Genomic DNA, 16,503 nt, shown 5'->3' with positions numbered 1-16,503 from the left:
GGAGCTGGGTGGGTAGAATCTTTCACTCACCCTGTCTCCTTTCACGCCTGTGTCACCTTTGAACCCAGGAAAGCCATCCTCGCCCTGAGAAAGACGGAGGTGAGAGGGCACCGCAGAGGGCAAAGGTTGGGGGAGTTGGCATGGGTTCAGGGAACACAGATAAAGGGGTGCATTTTTGAAATGGGAGGGCAGGTGGGCACTGAGGGAGAGGGGAGCAGGTGGGCACTGAGGGAGAGGAGACAGGTGGGCACTGAGGGAGAGGGGGGCAGGTGGGCACTGAGGGAGAGGGGGCAGGTGGGCACTGAGGGAGAGGAGGGCAGGTGGGCACTGAGGGAGAGGGGGCAGGTGGGCACTGAGGGAGAGGAGACAGGTGGGCACTGAGGGAGAGGGGGCAGGTGGGCACTGAGGAAGAGGGCAGGTGAGCACTGAGGGAGAGGGGGCAGGTGGGCACTGAGGGAGAGGGGGCAGGTGGGCACTGAGGGAGAGGGGGCAGGTGAGCACTGAGGGAGAGGAGGGCAGGTGGCACTGAGGGAGAGGGGGGCAGGTGGGCACTGAGGGAGAGGGGGCAGGTGGGCACTGAGGGAGAGGAGGGCAGGTAGGCACTGAGGAAGAGGGGGCAGGTGGGCACTGAGGGAGAGGGGACAGGTGGGCACTGAGGGAGAGGAGGGCAGGTAGGCACTGAGGAAGAGGGGGCAGGTGGGCACTGAGGGAGAGGGGGCAGGTGGGCACTGAGGGAGAGGGGGCAGGTGGGCACTGAGGGAGAGGGGGCAGGTGGGCACTGAGGAAGAGGAGGGCAGGTGGGCACTGAGGGAGAGGGGGCAGGTGAGCACTGAGGGAGGGGGCAGATGGGCACTGAGGAAGAGGAGGGCAGGTGGGCACTGAGGGAGAGGGGGCAGGTGAGCACTGAGGGAGGGGGCAGATGGGCACTGAGGGAGAGGAGGGCAGGTGGGCACTGAGGGAGAGGGGGCAGGTTGGCACTGAGGGAGGGGGCAGATGGGCACTGAGGGAGAGGGGGCAGGTGGAGGAGCCCAGGTACTTGGAAGCCAAGCGCACAAGGCTTACCTTTTCACCCTTGTGGCCCTTCAGGCCCCGAATTCCATCCACACCCTGGAATTAGAGGAGGGCAGAGGTCAAGTGATCAGCTGAGTTAGAGTACTGAGCCCCCCACCCAGTCCCTGGTAGTCGGTTACCTTGGCACCTCGAGGGCCTGGGTATCCTAAAGGACCCTGTGGTCCAGAGGGCCCCTAGAAGAAGGAAGAGAGGGACTTATGAAGGTCCTCAGGATGTCACTGTGGGGGCCTTAGGGGGCAGGAGAACACAGTAACAACACCGTGGGGCTTAAGACACAGAACACTGTCAGAGCCGAGGGAAGGGTGGCAGGAAATCCCGAGGACTCTGAGCCCCTTCCCCGAGCTGAAGACACCTCAGAGGGAAAAAGAAGTGTGGGGGGTCTCACCTGGTTCCCTTTGGTCCCAGGGGGACCTTCCTTCCCTGGGTGACCCTGCAAGAAGGCGGCAGAGAATGTAACAGCTGAGCCTAGTCGTCCCCAAATTGCGCTGTGCGCTAACCAAGCCAGTCCCACAGGCAGCCGCCATGAGTGACCTTCCGGCAAAAGGTACACGCTGACAGACAGTGACTGAGGGGACTTCCCTGTGACATGCTGGGCAGAGTAGAGGTGAGGGGCACTCACCGGGAGTCCGTCTGACCCAGGCATGCCAGGGAGCCCTGGTTTCCCCCGAGGGCCCTGCAGGAGGATGGGGAGGATCATGGTCACTAAAGAATTAGGTTTTCACGGCCAAAGCCCAGGAGAGAGGGAAGCACTCCTTGCCCATCCCCTGAACCCGACACCCTCAGGTTCAGTCACCCACCTTCTCTCCATGAGGACCGATGGCACCCTGGGGTCCAGGGAGACCCTGCATGTGGAGAAAAAGAAGTCACATGAGCAACAGGGCTGAGAGCAAGAAGGCCCGATGACCTGCCCCCATCTAGCGTGTGACCGAGGCGAGGCCTAGGTAGCAGTCACTACGGTTGGGAAGAGGGCAGGACCACTCACCTGGGTCCCAGGAGTGCCCTGTTGTCCAGGGGGCCCTGGCTCTCCTTGAGGTCCCTAGAAATAAGCAGCCAGAGAGGGCCAGGCCAGGGCCAGGCCGGGGTCAGGCAGAGGTCAGACAAGGGTCAGGCAGGGGTCAGAAAATAGTGACAAAAGAGAGGATAGAAAGCCTCAAGGGCAGCCAAGAGGACAGGGTCAGGAAACAGGAAGGGGTTCAAAATGGCAGCCAACAGGTCGGGGGTAGGGGACTTGCAGGGATAAGGGGCGGGGTCTCTATGCCAATCACTCACCAAACTCCCTTTGGGGCCATGGGGACCATCCATGCCTCGAATTCCCTGAAACACAAGACGGGGTAAGCAGGCTGGAAGCTGGGGCCAGGCCAGGAGCTCTGTGGTTTCTGAGAAGCCGGGCCTGGTCATCCCAGAGGGTGGACAGCAGAAACCCGATCAGACCACCCATTCATCTCAAAGCCAGGCTGGCGTAGCCTGTCCAGATCTGCAGGGCGTGGGCCTGTGGGTTTGAGGGCTTCTGTTCTGTTTTTCTTGAGGAGTTTCGCTGTTTGGGGCTACAGCCAGAGCCCTGGTGCACTGCACCACACGGTCCACAGGGACTTCTTTTGGGGAAGCCGGAGCAGAAAAAAGTGGGGTCCAGAAGTGGAAAGCTCGTGGGCAGCAGAGGAAGGGAGGAAGGAGGAACACAGTTAGGAAGGGTGGGGAACTGGAAAGGTCAGGGGTAAGGTCAGGGCTAGAAGTCAGCGTGTCACTTACCGGCGGCCCCGGAATTCCAGGTGGACCTTTGGGGCCAAGAAGTCCTCTGGGTCCCTGTGTTCAGAGTTGACAGGGACAGCATGAGTGAGTGACAGGGAATGTGTCCCTTCGTACCCACTGCTTCCTGTGGCTTCCCCAGGACACTCACCGACTCTCCAGGCAGCCCCCGGGGCCCAATGTCTCCATCGTCACCCTGGAGAAGGAAGGCGTATTAAGTGAATCACTCTTGCCTTCGAGACTTCTGAGTGCAGCCCCTACCCTGACCATGGCACTTACCCGCTCTCCATCTTCGCCAGGAGGCCCAGGAAGGCCCTGAGCACCTGTATCACCCTGGAAAAGGAGGGAACAGTGAAGAGGGGCCTCAGGTCCTCTCATACAGGCAGATACCACTCCCTTCACTGGGCTGCTGAGCCCTCCAGCCTCTTACTCTGAGGTCCCTACTTCCCCCTACAGATCTGTCCTATCACTGCACCCCGCCCCCACCATACCCACCCTGTGTCCCTTCTCTCCAGGTAGCCCTGGAAGTCCGTCAAAACCTCGGTCACCCTAGGAGGAAGAGGGAGAAGAGAGGTGAGGTGAGCCCTGGCAGGGCAGGCCAGGCAGCCACAGGCGTCAGAGGAGAAGCACACTACCTTCACACCGGGTTCTCCGGGCATCCCACGGGCTCCATCAGCACCTGCCCGGCCCTGGGGGTACAAAGCATATGTCAGAAGAAGTAGGGACGTGGTCCTCTCTCTATCCTCCAAGCTCATATCCATCCCTGGAGGACTCACCCTTCGCCCAGCCTTGCCAGGAGGGCCTGTGAGGCCCTGAGGTCCTCTGGGGCCCTAGTAAGGGGAGAGACAGGGATGGTCAATGGGCATAGACCAGAGGGACACTGGGCTGCAAATCAGATGAGGGGGCTGTCACCTGAGGGCCCAGGTCTCCAGATTCTCCTTTCAAGCCAGGGCTCCCAGGCTGACCCTGCAGAGACAAGATGGCCATATTGGAAGACACAACCAACAGTGATCTCAAAGGGTCCCCCAACCCCGGCCGCATCACCCCTCCAAAGAAGCAAAACGACCTTTGACCTGGTTCTCTGACAAACTACCTACAACTACCCACACAGATAAAGAAAGGCTAACACCCAACCCACTCACCAAGGGTCCAGGGCGGCCCGTGTATCCCATGGGGCCAGGGGGTCCACGGAGTGCCAGCTAGGGGAGCGAAAGGGTCAGCAGAGATGAGAGGGGGCATCTTGAGAGCCCCAGCACACCCCCACATTTGTCCTTTCCCAAATCCTCATCCCGTGACCATTGCTCTCCATCCCCAGCCTACGCAAACCCGGGCTGCCCCCACCCTCCTTTCACACCTCCCTATAGCCCCCCCAAGCACCTTCCCTTCCCACCACACACCCCCTCTACCGGGACCCCTCTGTCCCTGCTCACCCGTGCCTGCTGCAGAATGGCCTGGGCCTGGGCCTCCTGGGCGGCCACCACAGGGCCCTTGTCACCCCCACTACTGCCAAACCGGAACTGGGGGGCACAGAAGATACACGTTGCCCTCCAGGAAATCCAAGTGCCCTCCAAGCCAGAGACACCCTTCAACGTCTCGGCCATGCCCCTGGCTCTGGCTAGGCACTCAGAGGTTTCTAGAGTCTCACTTCCTCCCACCATAGCCACCCAATACTCTCCCTCTGGTTCATCTCCCCAAATATGAGATTTCTCTGCCCTCTTTTAGATGACCCATGTTTGGTTCCAGGTCTAAAGAGTCTGTAATCTTCCCTCCCCCCAAAAGATCAAGTGCATCAGTTGACGCCGGGAGCTCCAGGTCTCCCCACGGCCATCGTCCATGTGCTGAGAACTCAGGCATGCCCCGGCATGCCCAGCTTCTCTTCCACAGCCTTCTTGGTTAGTTCTTGGTGATACAAGTACTCCCCCTTCCCCGATCTGTTTCGAAGCCCAGAAGATAACTCACTGGGAGCATCAGAGACGTGCCTGGAGGACCAGGGGCTCCATCCGATCCAGGGAGCCCTGCCCGGCCAGGGGGGCCCTGAGTGGGAAAGAATAAGAAGAAAGGGAGCCAGGAGCATGTCAGAGATCATTCTGAAATCCTTCACTACAGGCCATCTCTAGAGTCCTCCTGAATGCTCTACCCTGTGAAAATGTAGAGAGACACCAGCTTGCTGTTCTCTCCAGCTACAGTGTGCATCCATACTCCAGATTATGGGGAGCACAGTCAAGGTAGAGTGCACCCACATTCTAGGTTATGGGGAGGACAGTCAGGGTAGAGTGTGCTCCCACACTCCAGGTTATGGGGAGGACAGTCAAGGTAGAGTGTGCTCCCACACTCCAGGTTATGGGGAGGACAGTCAGGGTAGAGTGTGTTCTCACACTCCAGGTTATGGGGAAGACAGTCAGGGTAGAGTGTGTTCCCACACTCCAGGTTATGGGGAGGACAGTCAGGGTAGAGTGTATGCTCTCACACTCCATCCAGGTTATGGGGAGCACAATCAGTTAATCTTCAATTAGCCAGCTGATGACGGATTACTGAACACAGCACCCTACAGGGTACAAGAGGCTCCCTGCAGCTATCCCCACCCCTAGAACATTCACTTACCCTCTCACCAGGGTCTCCAACTGGGCCTGGGTTCCCCTGGATACCAGGGGGTCCAGCCAATCCCTGAGGGACAGAAAGAAGGAACATCAGATGTGGACAGAGAGAGACACATGGCTGAGGGGTACACATCAGACAGAAGAGGGGCATGTGGCTGGGGTGCACATCAGACAGAAGAGGGGCATGTGGCTGGGGTACACATCGGAGAGAAGAGGGGCATGTGACTGGGTGCACATCGGAGAGAAGAGGGGCACGTGGCTGGGGTATACATCGGACAGAAGAGGGGCATGTGGTTGAGGGGTACAAATCGGACAGAGGGGCATGTGACTGGGGTACACATCGGACAGAGGGGCATGTGACTGGGGTGCACATCAGACAGAAGAGGGGCATGTGACTGGGGTACACATCAGACAGAGGGGCATGTGGCTGGGGTACACATCGGACAGAAGAGGGGATGTGACTGGGGTACACATCGGACAGAGGGGCATGTGGCTGGGGTACACATCGGACAGAGGGGCATGTGACTGGGGTACACATCAGACAGAGGGGCATGTGGCTGGGGTGCACATCAGACAGAAGAGGGGCATGTGGCTGGGGTACACATCGGACAGAAGAGGGGCATGTGGCTGGGGAGTGGTCTCTACAGCAGAGCTGTTGGAATCTGGCGCCTGGTTTGGAAGCACTCTTCAGAATGGAGATCTGGACATACTTAGGCAAGCTACAGAAGTACTTGCAGGAAATGTCTCTAGTAAAAGAAAGGCAGTTTATACAAAACACTCACCGCAGGACCTTCTGGGCCAGGGGGGCCCTCAACGAACACACCCTGTGGGGTCAGACATGCCAAGTTAGAGGCCACAGGGCCAGCACCCACTCCATTACTTCCTCCTCCCATCCACAGTGTGACTCACAGGCTCCAGCACGGCAGGCTCTCCTTTCTCTCCCTTCAGCCCCCGGGGTCCGTGGGCAACCTGAGGGAGACACACATGTAACCCCCAGTGGGGCCCGTGAATAGCTAGGCCAGCACAACTGACCCATCCCAGCTCCAGCCTCACCTGCAGGACCTCCTGGACACTCCAAACTCTAAGCCCGTCCCCTGGCCCACCAAAGCAAACACATGCTGTGTCTCTGAGAGCCGCTTACCTCTTCCGGGACCCTACCCTGTCACCAAAGGCTCCTTCTGACCCCAGAGATCCTGAGAACCTAAAGAGATGTCTACTTTCTCATCCTAACCCCACCTGCTGAGTAAGTAGGTTTATTTCTTGGGAGTGAGAGTAAGACACGGAACTGGATGAGAATCTGATTTTATTTATTTATTTATTTTTTTGAGACAGGGTTTCTCTGTGTAGCTTTAGTGCCTGTCCTGAAACTTGCTCTGTAGCCCAGGCTGCCCTCAAACTCAGTCCCTCTGCCTCTGCCTCCCAAGTGCTGGGATTACAAGCGTCACCACCATGCCCATTTCTAATTGTAATTTCTAGCTGTAAGGGGTTCACAAGTTAAAAAACACCCCAGAGGGGCTGGGAAGATGGCTCAACAGTTAAGAGCACTTGTTGCTCTTGCAGAGGACCTGGGTTTGGTTCCCAGCACCCACATGAAGGCTCACACCACCTGTGACTCTACTTCTAGAGATGTAATGCCCTGATCTGACCTCTACAGGCACCAGGCATGCATGTAGTGGCACTATACATAAACACATACACACACGTGTGCGTGCGTGTGTGTGTGTGTGTGTGTGTGTGTGTGTGTGTGTGTGTGTGTACAGGCAAAACACACACATGAAGGAGATTTAGAAAGCTGTTGCCCCTGATATCCCACATTCTGGCCCCTCAACTGGATATTGGGAAAATGCAGCTCTTAGATTAGTTACCCAAACCTCAGAAGTAACCCTCACAGACCCCTGGTTCTCTTCCCTGTAGGGAACTTTCCCTACTCCCATTTCTACCCCAAATCCACCAGCCCCTCCCTCCCACTCCCACCCCAATTCCCTCTCCAAGCTCTAGGCCAGACCAAAGACAGTGAGAGAGGGGATGGAGGTCATCTGCTACCAAGCCCAATTCTCCCCACAAAGACCTTCACAATCCCCACCTCCACCCCTATCTTGGCCAATGAGACAAGATCAGTTCCCAAATCCCAGCTCAACCCCAGAGACTCAGAAAGCAGCATGCAGCAAAAACAGCAGTGGTGGCAGAGTCAAGTAAGCCGCATAGTTCAGCAGCAGCAGCAGCAGCAGCAGCAGCAGCAGGGGACAGCCATAACAGACATGCCGGCAAAGGACGAGGTGGAGCCACGGGAAGCAGTCCAATGGAGAGGGACGTTTGAAGACCTGGGACGCCACTAAGGAGACAGGACAAAAGGGATGCACACTTGGAAGCAAGACTGACGCCAGAGCCAAGAAAAATTAAACACCGCCAAGATGGCTAGAAAACACACTGAACAAACAGGAAGTGGTTAGAGAGACAGGAAGTCCCCCGAGAAAAAAGAATCCAGGAAGTGGACCTTCAAAAACAACATGGCTACCATGACCAAGAGAGAAAAGAAATTCACAAAACAAACAGAAAGTGACTCTTGCAAAGAGAATTAAGAGGATGAAAGGCAAGATCCAGAAAAAAAAACCAACATCTAGGCTAGGACACACAGGAAATGGCCATGATAAATATCCAGGTCCATCCACAATGGATATCCGTATAATTTTGATAATCAGAGGTACCCAGGAAGTGGCTTATTGTCAAAGAAAATTGCCACAAGACAGCATGAGAAATCAGGACACAAACAAACAAACAATCCCCTTTAGCCTAAACTCACAGTCAACAAGAGGGACATCAAGGCTACGGAAGACAGAGAAAGACACCTCAGAAGTGGCCCGAAGGTTAGAAAACGTCGTGTGGGAAGTTAGGAACTTTAGCATCAACATAGATACGAAGTTGTTTTGGGCAAGAGGAGATGGATGAGACAGACAGAAACTAGACACAAGGCAGTTGCTTGTTGACAAAAAGCTTTATAACATCTATCTCAATTTAGACAAGCAGTGGCCAAAAAAGACAGGAAGTGGCCATGGTATTGCAAAAGTCCTGTTGCCACAGACAGAGGGCCTACAGGGAGGCACGAGGTAAGATATTCGGCAAGAGAAAGCAGGAAGTGATCTTCTCAAGCAACACAGACATCTCTCGTGAAGAGAACACGACAAGCCGACAGGAAGTAGCTCACAGCCAACAAGGATCCAACAGGAAGCCATCCATGTAGCGCCCCGGGATGGTGAAGGACGGACCAGGAGCTGCTTTCACTTACGGCTCCTGAGTGAGCAGTCTCCGCAGAGAGGGCAGGGCCAAGCTCTGTCTCCTCATGATAGTCCTCATAGCCATAGGTGTAATCGTAGAGCCCTGCTGGGGGGTCTGTGCCACCCTCCCCATACTCCTCTGCCTGGAAACTGTCGACTGTTGGGGGAACCTGGGGATCTGTCTGCTCCTTCCCAAGGACAGGGGAGAAGAAGGGGTAGATGGGGGTGTTAGGCCTGAGAGGAGGTATCCTCTGGACCCCGGGGTTGACAACTTGTACCCCAAAGAACCTGAGGTTCATTGGGACTGGAGTTTTCTCCCCCGGTGAGCAAGGGAGGGACCAAATAGAAGAGGAATGGCAATTGACCACAAAATGGATGCTTGGAAATGGATGTGGTTGGGGCAATAGTGGAGAACAAGGGTGGCCGGAGGGCTGGACACAGGACAGTCCATGGACAGAATGACAGATGAAGACTCTAAGACCACAGAGAGAAAGACAGAGAGAAGAAAAACGTGAGAATGTTGGACAAACAAACAGACCCAGGAATGGCGCCGTGACAGGAAGGGAGCTCGCTTAACACCAACATAGAGAATCTACTGTAGAGTCAAATAACGATGAGACCGTGACACCAGAAGTAATGGCCACACTTAGACAGGCAGGTGGCAGGTCTGGAGTGACAGAGAAGTCTTAAGTGGGTACATGAAGAGCCCTCCGGCCGGGGGTGGGTGGGGTGTGTGGGGTGTGTGTGCTCCTGCTGGGTGAAGTTACCTCTTCAAGAAATGGCAAGGGGCTGGGCTCCGGGGCTCCTTCCTCTTCACCTGGGGTGGGGTACTAGCCCCAAGGGGAGGAGGGAAGGAGTGAGGGGAGGTGAGAGGTTAGCAGGAAAGAAAGCAAAGCAGCAACCTGTCCCCACCACAGGCAGGCTCTGGATGGGGGATGGGGAAATCGCAGATCTTGCAGCCCCTTTGAGGAAGACAGTTTGAAGAGAGTCAATCTCCAGTGTCTATAAGTTGGGGGCAAAGATCTGGATGCCCGTTCTACCTGCCGATAACTGTTGCCTCTGGTCCTGGGGAGGGCCTGGGCAGTGGGGGAAGCTGCCCGTGGAGCTGGGCGTCGGGAGGGGGGAGGCTGGCCGAGGGCTTTGCCAGAGCCTCCAGCTGGAGAGAGCCTCCTGGCTGGTGAGGGGAGTGCCTGCCTGGCTGCTGACCTCTTGGCAGGAGGGTTAGGCTTTCGGGGAGGGGTCCGACGCCCCCTAGGGGGAGGGGGAGCCCTGCGATTGGAGCTCTGAGGACGCTGCAGTGGAGAGATGGGGAGGGGTGGGCAGTGAGCAAGTGAACCTCCATAATTTAGTGTCTCCCAGAAACTGGGGCTGATGGGGACTTAGCCTAAGAGATGTTGATAGGAGGTGTAGGGAGAAAGGGGAGATGAAGGAGGTCCTCAAGTTTACCTGGTAATCAGGGGCCGTCCCTGTAGTCATCACATCATAATAGGGGGGCTCGTAGTCATAGTAGAGAGACTCAGTGGGCTGGGAGCAGGGAGGCGGACAGACAGGGCAGGGTTGGGGACATTGAAAGTGGGAGATTCCGGAGAGGCAATAAGGAGATGGTGTGGGGTTGGGGGAGGAGGGTGACAGTGAGGAAGGAGAGGGTGACAGTGAGGAAGGAGAGGGTGACCACAGTGAGGAAGGAGAGGTGGGAAAGAGGAAATGGGTTCCCCATGTGGATAGAAGCAGACATGATTAAGAGATTGATCCTCAAGTCTTCACATCACTGTCCCCAGAACACATCTGTCACCCCAGCCATCCAGTCCCCCCCCCAATCTAGACCTTCACCCCTCTTCCCACCCTACCCCCACGGCACTTGGTGAGCCAGAGACTCAGCTCCCTGTCCCCACACTTCCACAGACCACCCATCCTGGAGATGCCCTCCCCCAGCCCCTCCCTGTCACTCCCCTGGGTATCACATCTCAGTTTCATTTCCCTGTCCCCCTCCTTAGGGCTCACCTGTCCCCTAATGTCTCCCAATCTCTTAATTCAAGAAAGGGATGGGAAACCCAAGGTGGACAGGAGAGGACACCACACAGGCAGGGTGCATAGCTCCCGCCAGGGTTTCTTCATAATGACTCTTTTTATTTTTAAATGAAAATAAAAAGGTTGATGACTGAGGACTGGGAGGGAGAGGTGCATGCTGGGAAGAGCTAAGGGGAGGGTGGGAAGGAGCAGTGGGGAACTGCCCTGGACAACCCCAGGGTCCTCCCCACAACGCTACAGTTTCATTTTGCCCGACCCCCTCACCTGTCGCTGGGGCTCCTGGCTCTGTGGCTTATGAAGTCTTGGTGGCTGCTTCTTTGGAGATCTCTGGGCTCTGTGAGGCTTCTGGATCTGAGGTCCATCTCTCTGTGCCCTCTCACATTCCAGATCCTTCTGTCCACAAGACTGATATGCAGCTTGGACGCCTGGGACAATGACGAGCTCCTGAACATCACCCTGGAAAAGATACGAAGAGGGAACAAAAATGGAGAGACAGACAGAGGGACCCGGAGAGACTAAAGGAATTGTCTGGAACGAAGTGACTGGGTAGATGATCAGGCGAGGAAATGGATAAACAGGTAAGGCGGTGTATGCATCCAGAGGTAGGTCAGTGGGTGTCAGCTGGCCGGTGGATGAGTGGGTGGTGGACTCATGAAGAGGGGTTGTCTGTGGTAACTGGGTGACATGTGAATAAACAAGCAAATTTGGACATGGGGTGAGCGAATAAACAGCTATAAGCTACATCTCTACAATGGTCTGGGACTAAGCTATAACACGGGAGAAGGTCACAATCAGCTTCCTACAGGACAATGACAGCAGTCAGGAGGACAGGGACTTTCATCCCTCTCACTCAGAGTAACAGGTCAGGACTAGAACTCAGGCCTTCCAACTTCAGATTCAACACAGATCATCTCCTCCCTGCCCCTATGGGCATTCACAGGCCTTTCCACATGGCTTCTAGAGACAGGGACAGCCTCGAGTGCCTTGACCTTACAGCATCAGTGATGAGGGGAGTTGTCTGGATGGACCTGTAGAAACGAAGGATTTGTTTCCTTCTGAATCTCAGTGGTAATTACTCGAGTCTGTATATGACAATTACACACTGGTTCATCTCAAAGCAAAATGAAGAACCCCCAGGGCTGGGATGACAGAGAACTTACACTATTGTACTGTGTTTTCCTTTCCCAGTAGGTAGTCAGAAAATCCGTAGCTGGGTGGGTAGATGGATGAATGGACAGATGGGGTGGAAAGGTAGATGGGTCAATAGGGGTTTAAGTGCAGTAAGAATGATGGTGGATGGATGGACGGATGGACAGACGGATGGATGGATGGATGGATGGACGGACGGACGGAAGGAAGGAAGGACGGATGGACGGACGGATGGATGGACGTGTGGGCAAATGAATGAGAGGCACAGTAAAGGTTACACACTGCTGCCTAGATATGTGTGGGTAAATGAATGGCTGGCTGGGGAGTTGATGGTGAAATCAGTGGGTGACTGATGCAGGCGTCCATGTGTGTCAGGTAGATGGAGTGAGCAGGTGTGTGCATGAGGGGACAGATGGGTGGAAGGCTAGCGAGGATGGGTAGATGACTGGGTGGGTGGTTTGAAGGAGGGAGTAGCGGTGCAGGGGAAGAGAGGTGAGTGGGTCAACATAAGCCTAATGCACAAGTAGAGAGGTGACTGGGTAGATAGATGGTCAGGCGAGTAAGTGGATGAACAGGTAAGGCCGTGCATGCATCCAGAGGTAGGTCAGCAGGTGACAGCTGGCCAGGTGGATGAGTGGGTGGTGGACGCATGAAGAGGGGCTGTCTGTGGTGGCTGGGTGGCTGGGAGGTGAACAGGCACGTAAATCGGTTGAAGGAATGGATCAGTGATGGACAGGAAAAAGGATGATTTAATAAGTAGCTACAAGCTGTGTTTATGTAAGAGGGCCTCTTGCTGCCCATTGGAAAAATCAGCCTGAAGACCAGAAATGGTTTGGGAAAATAAAAAGTCCTGGGAAGAAAAATGAAGGAGGGCTTCAGCACAGGAAGACAGAGAGCTGGAGCCAGAAGTGTGGCCATGAGATACAGAGCCGGAATCACCCTCCTCAGACCACTGCCATGCTTACCTCAAAGACTTCGTCGTCTAGGATGTGGGCACCAAAGATCACCACCCCACGGGTGTCCAACACTGGATGCACACTTCGGGGAAGGGGCCTGGTGACTCGCTTCTTACAGTCGATAATGAGGGTGACAGACTGGCCCTTCACAGCCACAGCCACATGGTGCCACCTAAGCATGGGGTAAGAAGTTCACGTGACTGGCTAGTGAAAGCGGAGTCAACGGGGCTGAGAGACAGCTCACAGAAGGGTTGGCAATGATAATGGGTTAAGAATTACAATGGTGGGGCTGGAGAGATGGCTCAAGGGTTTAGAGCCCTGGCTGCTCTTCCAGAGGGTCCAGGTTCAATTCCCAGCAACCACGTGGTAGCTCACAACTGCCTGTAACTCTAGTCCCTGGGGATCTGACCTCCTCTCCTGGCATCTTTGGATAGGCACGTACTTGGTGCATAGACATAAGTGCAGGCAAAATACCCACACACATAAATCAAATTAAAAATTTTTAAAGAATTACAAGCAAGGGATACTACGTATCAGGTGTGCACAGCATGGGTGCCCTGCAATCATTTTCTAGTTGGGGTGTCATGCTTGATGATCTTTGTCTTATACACACAGAAACTAAGGCTCACAAAGTTAAGTACTTACCCGTGTGCCAGCAGGTACTTTTTATTCCCATTCCCAGACTTTGTGACCCAAACCCTGACCAAGAAGCGGCAGGTTCAAGCAGCCGCTAGTGTGCCCAGAGGGGTCTGAGATACTCTCTGCGGGCAGTGGGGATCGGGTAGGACAAAGGGACAAACTGACTCACTTTCCATCTGCTAGGCTGAGGCCTCGGAAGACAGGCTGAGCGGGGGCTTGTGGCCGTCCCCTCTGGTCCTCATACAGAAAGCGAACAGGGCGACCGAGCTCCAGGCCCAGCTGCTGGACTCCCTGGGCACTGTACAGAGTCAAGAGGGGAGCCTGGAGGCCAGGGCGGGTCCGGACAACAGTCAGCAGAGAGAAATCTTTGGGAAAGCCTCCTGGCACCCCAGAGAGAGAGATACACAGATGGAGTGAGAGGTGAAGAGATGCCAAACCTCACCCCCCACCTTCCCATCTCACTGCCCAAACCTGGGAAGAGCTGGCGGGTGGGTGCACTGAGCTGGGCAGGTCGCGACACACGGTAGGCCACATCAGCCGGACAGACCCCTTTTGATTTCCGGACACCATCAGGAAGGGAGGGGAACCTCAGGGCACGTAGTACATCCACAGAGGGTGCACCTGGGAGTGTCAGGGTTAGAGTCAGGGGACAGAACATGTCCCAGGGAGGGTCTAAATAGGGAACACCCAGATCTCCAACTCAGTCTCCCTTACCTTCTCCTGAAAGGACCTATATGGATGGTAAGCAAAGTGACCCAAAGGGGAAGCATGGCTAGCCCTGGCTGGCATGCAATGTGACCCAAGGCTAGCCCTGGCTGGCATGCAATGTGACCCAAGGCTAGCCCTGGCTGGCATGCAATGTGACTCAAGGCTAGCGCTGGCTGGCATGCAATGTGACCCAAGGCTAGCCCTGGCTGGCATGCAATGTGACCCAAGGCTAGCCCTGGCTGGCATGCAACTTTATCCCTCGCACCCTCCCTCTCCCAGCATGCTGTCTTGAAGCTGTGAATCTCTGCTAAGCTCTCTCTCTGTCAATCCTGCCTCCACCGGCCTTGCCTTCCTGCTCTGTGCTCCTGTGTGCACACCTGTCCCACCCTCCCATCCCTCTTCTGTTTCCAGTCTCCCCACACCCTGCCCATCCTTTTCTTTCTCTCCCTCTCTCCCTCCCTTTCTGTATCTCCCAGTTTCTGGCTTCCTGGCATCTGCTTGGTCTCTAGCACAAACAACATCTGGGCAATCGATCATCCTGGGCACAGGGAGGCAGAGAGGCGGCTGTGTAAGAGAGATCTTCCAGCTGCTTAAGACTGGGTTGAAGTGGGGGCAGGGCTAGCTCTGACCGGGTTAAGGAAGGAGATAGAACAGGGTGGCCCAGAAGCCTATGCCCCCAGTCCTGGAGAAGAGGTTTGGAGAGGGGAGAGGGGAGAGGGGAAGCTGCCACACGGAGCAGGAGCAGGTCCAGGGCCCCAAGCCACACATCTGTAGATGCCATCAGAGTTCTTGTCCAAACCCCAGACAAGTTCCCCACACCTGGAACCTCAGTCTTGCCACCACCTCACCACCATCTGAATCCAAAGATTCAAGTCACAGGCCATCAGCCAGGTGTCCTTTAGATTTCAGCTCCCTGGAAACTGAAGGGAGTTTGCAAAGCACACACTTCTCACACCATCCACTCCACACTGGAGAACTCCCACAGAGAGTGTTTGCAAAGTGTTGGTAGAAGTGTGGGGCGGGGCAGAGGCCAGGGCAGTCAGGAGAGCAGAGCTGGGTGGGGTGGATGAGGTGGGGCGGGTAGGAGAAAAAAGGCCCTTTGAGTCCAGGAGCTGAGGAAACCACGACCTTCCCTGAGGAGCCTGGCCCCCAAGTGTGGCAGCTCTGCAAACACTGACACACAAGGGCAGCTTTGAGAGACTAAGGTGAGGGAGACAGAGAGACAGAGACTCACAGAGACCCCAGGCCTAGGAGATCTCGGAGGTCCCCACCCTCCACCAAAGCCCAATGGAGGACAGTTCCACATCATGCTCACTACCCACAGGCCTGCCCCCATCAAGCCATATACTAGCCCCACTGTCTCAGACCAACTGAACCCCATTAACTGCCCTGAGCCCCCAAATGCCCTGTCCTCTACTCTCAGGAATTCTTAGTCACCCATCTCCCTGGATTTCCTCCTCCACCCACTCAGCTCCCACATAAGAGAGGTCAGCCTCTGCCTAGACTCTGTAAACACCATGTACTTCACTTTCCTCTGATTTCTTTGGTCTAATCTATATCCTTACACTGTCGTTCTGCCTATTTTCTCTCCAGAGAAGAGAAAACACGAATAATGGAGATATGTACAAAATCAGCCCCTGCACACACACACCCCACATTCTGGGAGCAGGAAGCTGGTTCCATCCTGCTTAGAACCAGAACTCCCAGACTCTGCTCTGATATCGAATTCTCTTTTCTAGGAGCCTTTCCCTTCTAGAGGAAAAAGGGGGAAAGATTGGTCCTGTGGACACCCGGGTCCCAGAGGAGCCCGGCTGGCCAGAGGAGGAGGGGAAGAGCAGGAATGCAAAGAGCTGGCTCTGGCCTCAGACACCTGATCCTGGCCTGTCCAGCGGCCGTCCTGTTGGCAGCCAGCCCCAGTGCTCCCTAGAGCCAGCCGCGTGGCAGCATCCAGGGCACAGGGAGGGGTTGGGGGACCCAAAGAGGACAGGACAGTGGAGGTAACCTTCTTCCCTAGCCTTCTAGGCTCTGACTTACAGATGCCCATCCTGCTTCCTTTACACATCAACCCTGGTATTCACTGCCCCAACATCAGCAAAGCCTGGACAAGACTGGCTTTGGCAATCCTGGGGTCTTTCTAAGGACTCAAACCACCAACCCAGCCTGCCCAGGCTCTGGGCTGTGGTCCCCATCCATTGGTGTTACCTGCCCTCCACCAGTCATTTCAAGGAGGGAGACAGTCCTATACTGGCTCCAAGGAACTCAAGTGTTCATCCTTCATCCTAAACCCTAGTCACCCCAAATCCCTTTCTTAAGACTCAGACGCTGCTACTCCAGGCATCT

At 55.5% G+C, this 16,503-nt stretch overlaps 1 protein-coding gene across 7 annotated transcripts in view; it reads right to left on the bottom strand.

Annotated features, from left to right (window-relative positions):
- Col11a2 (collagen type XI alpha 2 chain) overlaps window positions 1–16,503 on the bottom strand; it is a 29,770-nt gene that overhangs the window by 12,174 nt on the left and 1,093 nt on the right. For 2 of the 7 annotated variants that reach the window (XM_036167809.1, XM_036167807.1), the window contains 28 exons: window positions 13,927–14,076; window positions 13,625–13,835; window positions 12,826–12,988; window positions 10,976–11,167; window positions 10,130–10,207; window positions 9,451–9,513; window positions 8,695–8,871; window positions 6,321–6,380; window positions 6,194–6,235; window positions 5,416–5,478; window positions 4,774–4,848; window positions 4,245–4,331; window positions 3,957–4,013; window positions 3,727–3,780; window positions 3,591–3,644; window positions 3,450–3,503; window positions 3,310–3,363; window positions 3,094–3,147; window positions 2,966–3,010; window positions 2,818–2,871; window positions 2,341–2,385; window positions 2,054–2,107; window positions 1,869–1,913; window positions 1,691–1,744; window positions 1,457–1,501; window positions 1,191–1,244; window positions 1,063–1,107; window positions 31–84 (listed from right to left, as the gene is read on the bottom strand). In XM_036167809.1, the coding sequence (XP_036023702.1) occupies window positions 31–84; window positions 1,063–1,107; window positions 1,191–1,244; window positions 1,457–1,501; window positions 1,691–1,744; window positions 1,869–1,913; window positions 2,054–2,107; window positions 2,341–2,385; window positions 2,818–2,871; window positions 2,966–3,010; window positions 3,094–3,147; window positions 3,310–3,363; window positions 3,450–3,503; window positions 3,591–3,644; window positions 3,727–3,780; window positions 3,957–4,013; window positions 4,245–4,331; window positions 4,774–4,848; window positions 5,416–5,478; window positions 6,194–6,235; window positions 6,321–6,380; window positions 8,695–8,871; window positions 9,451–9,513; window positions 10,130–10,207; window positions 10,976–11,167; window positions 12,826–12,988; window positions 13,625–13,835; window positions 13,927–14,076 (2,183 nt within the window). Of the gene's footprint in view, window positions 1–30; window positions 85–1,062; window positions 1,108–1,190; window positions 1,245–1,456; window positions 1,502–1,690; window positions 1,745–1,868; window positions 1,914–2,053; window positions 2,108–2,340; window positions 2,386–2,817; window positions 2,872–2,965; window positions 3,011–3,093; window positions 3,148–3,309; window positions 3,364–3,449; window positions 3,504–3,590; window positions 3,645–3,726; window positions 3,781–3,956; window positions 4,014–4,244; window positions 4,332–4,773; window positions 4,849–5,415; window positions 5,479–6,193; window positions 6,236–6,320; window positions 6,381–8,694; window positions 8,872–9,450; window positions 9,514–10,129; window positions 10,208–10,975; window positions 11,168–12,825; window positions 12,989–13,624; window positions 13,836–13,926; window positions 14,077–16,503 lie in introns of those variants that run through there. The other 5 variants (XM_036167808.1, XM_036167810.1, XM_036167811.1 and 2 more) reach the window with 5 other exon arrangements.

The sequence above is a fragment of the Onychomys torridus genome, chromosome 18 (genome assembly GCF_903995425.1).
Source record: "Onychomys torridus chromosome 18, mOncTor1.1, whole genome shotgun sequence".
Classification (NCBI taxonomy): Eukaryota; Metazoa; Chordata; class Mammalia; order Rodentia; family Cricetidae; genus Onychomys; species Onychomys torridus.
This window is presented reverse-complemented; position numbering and strand designations above follow the sequence as displayed.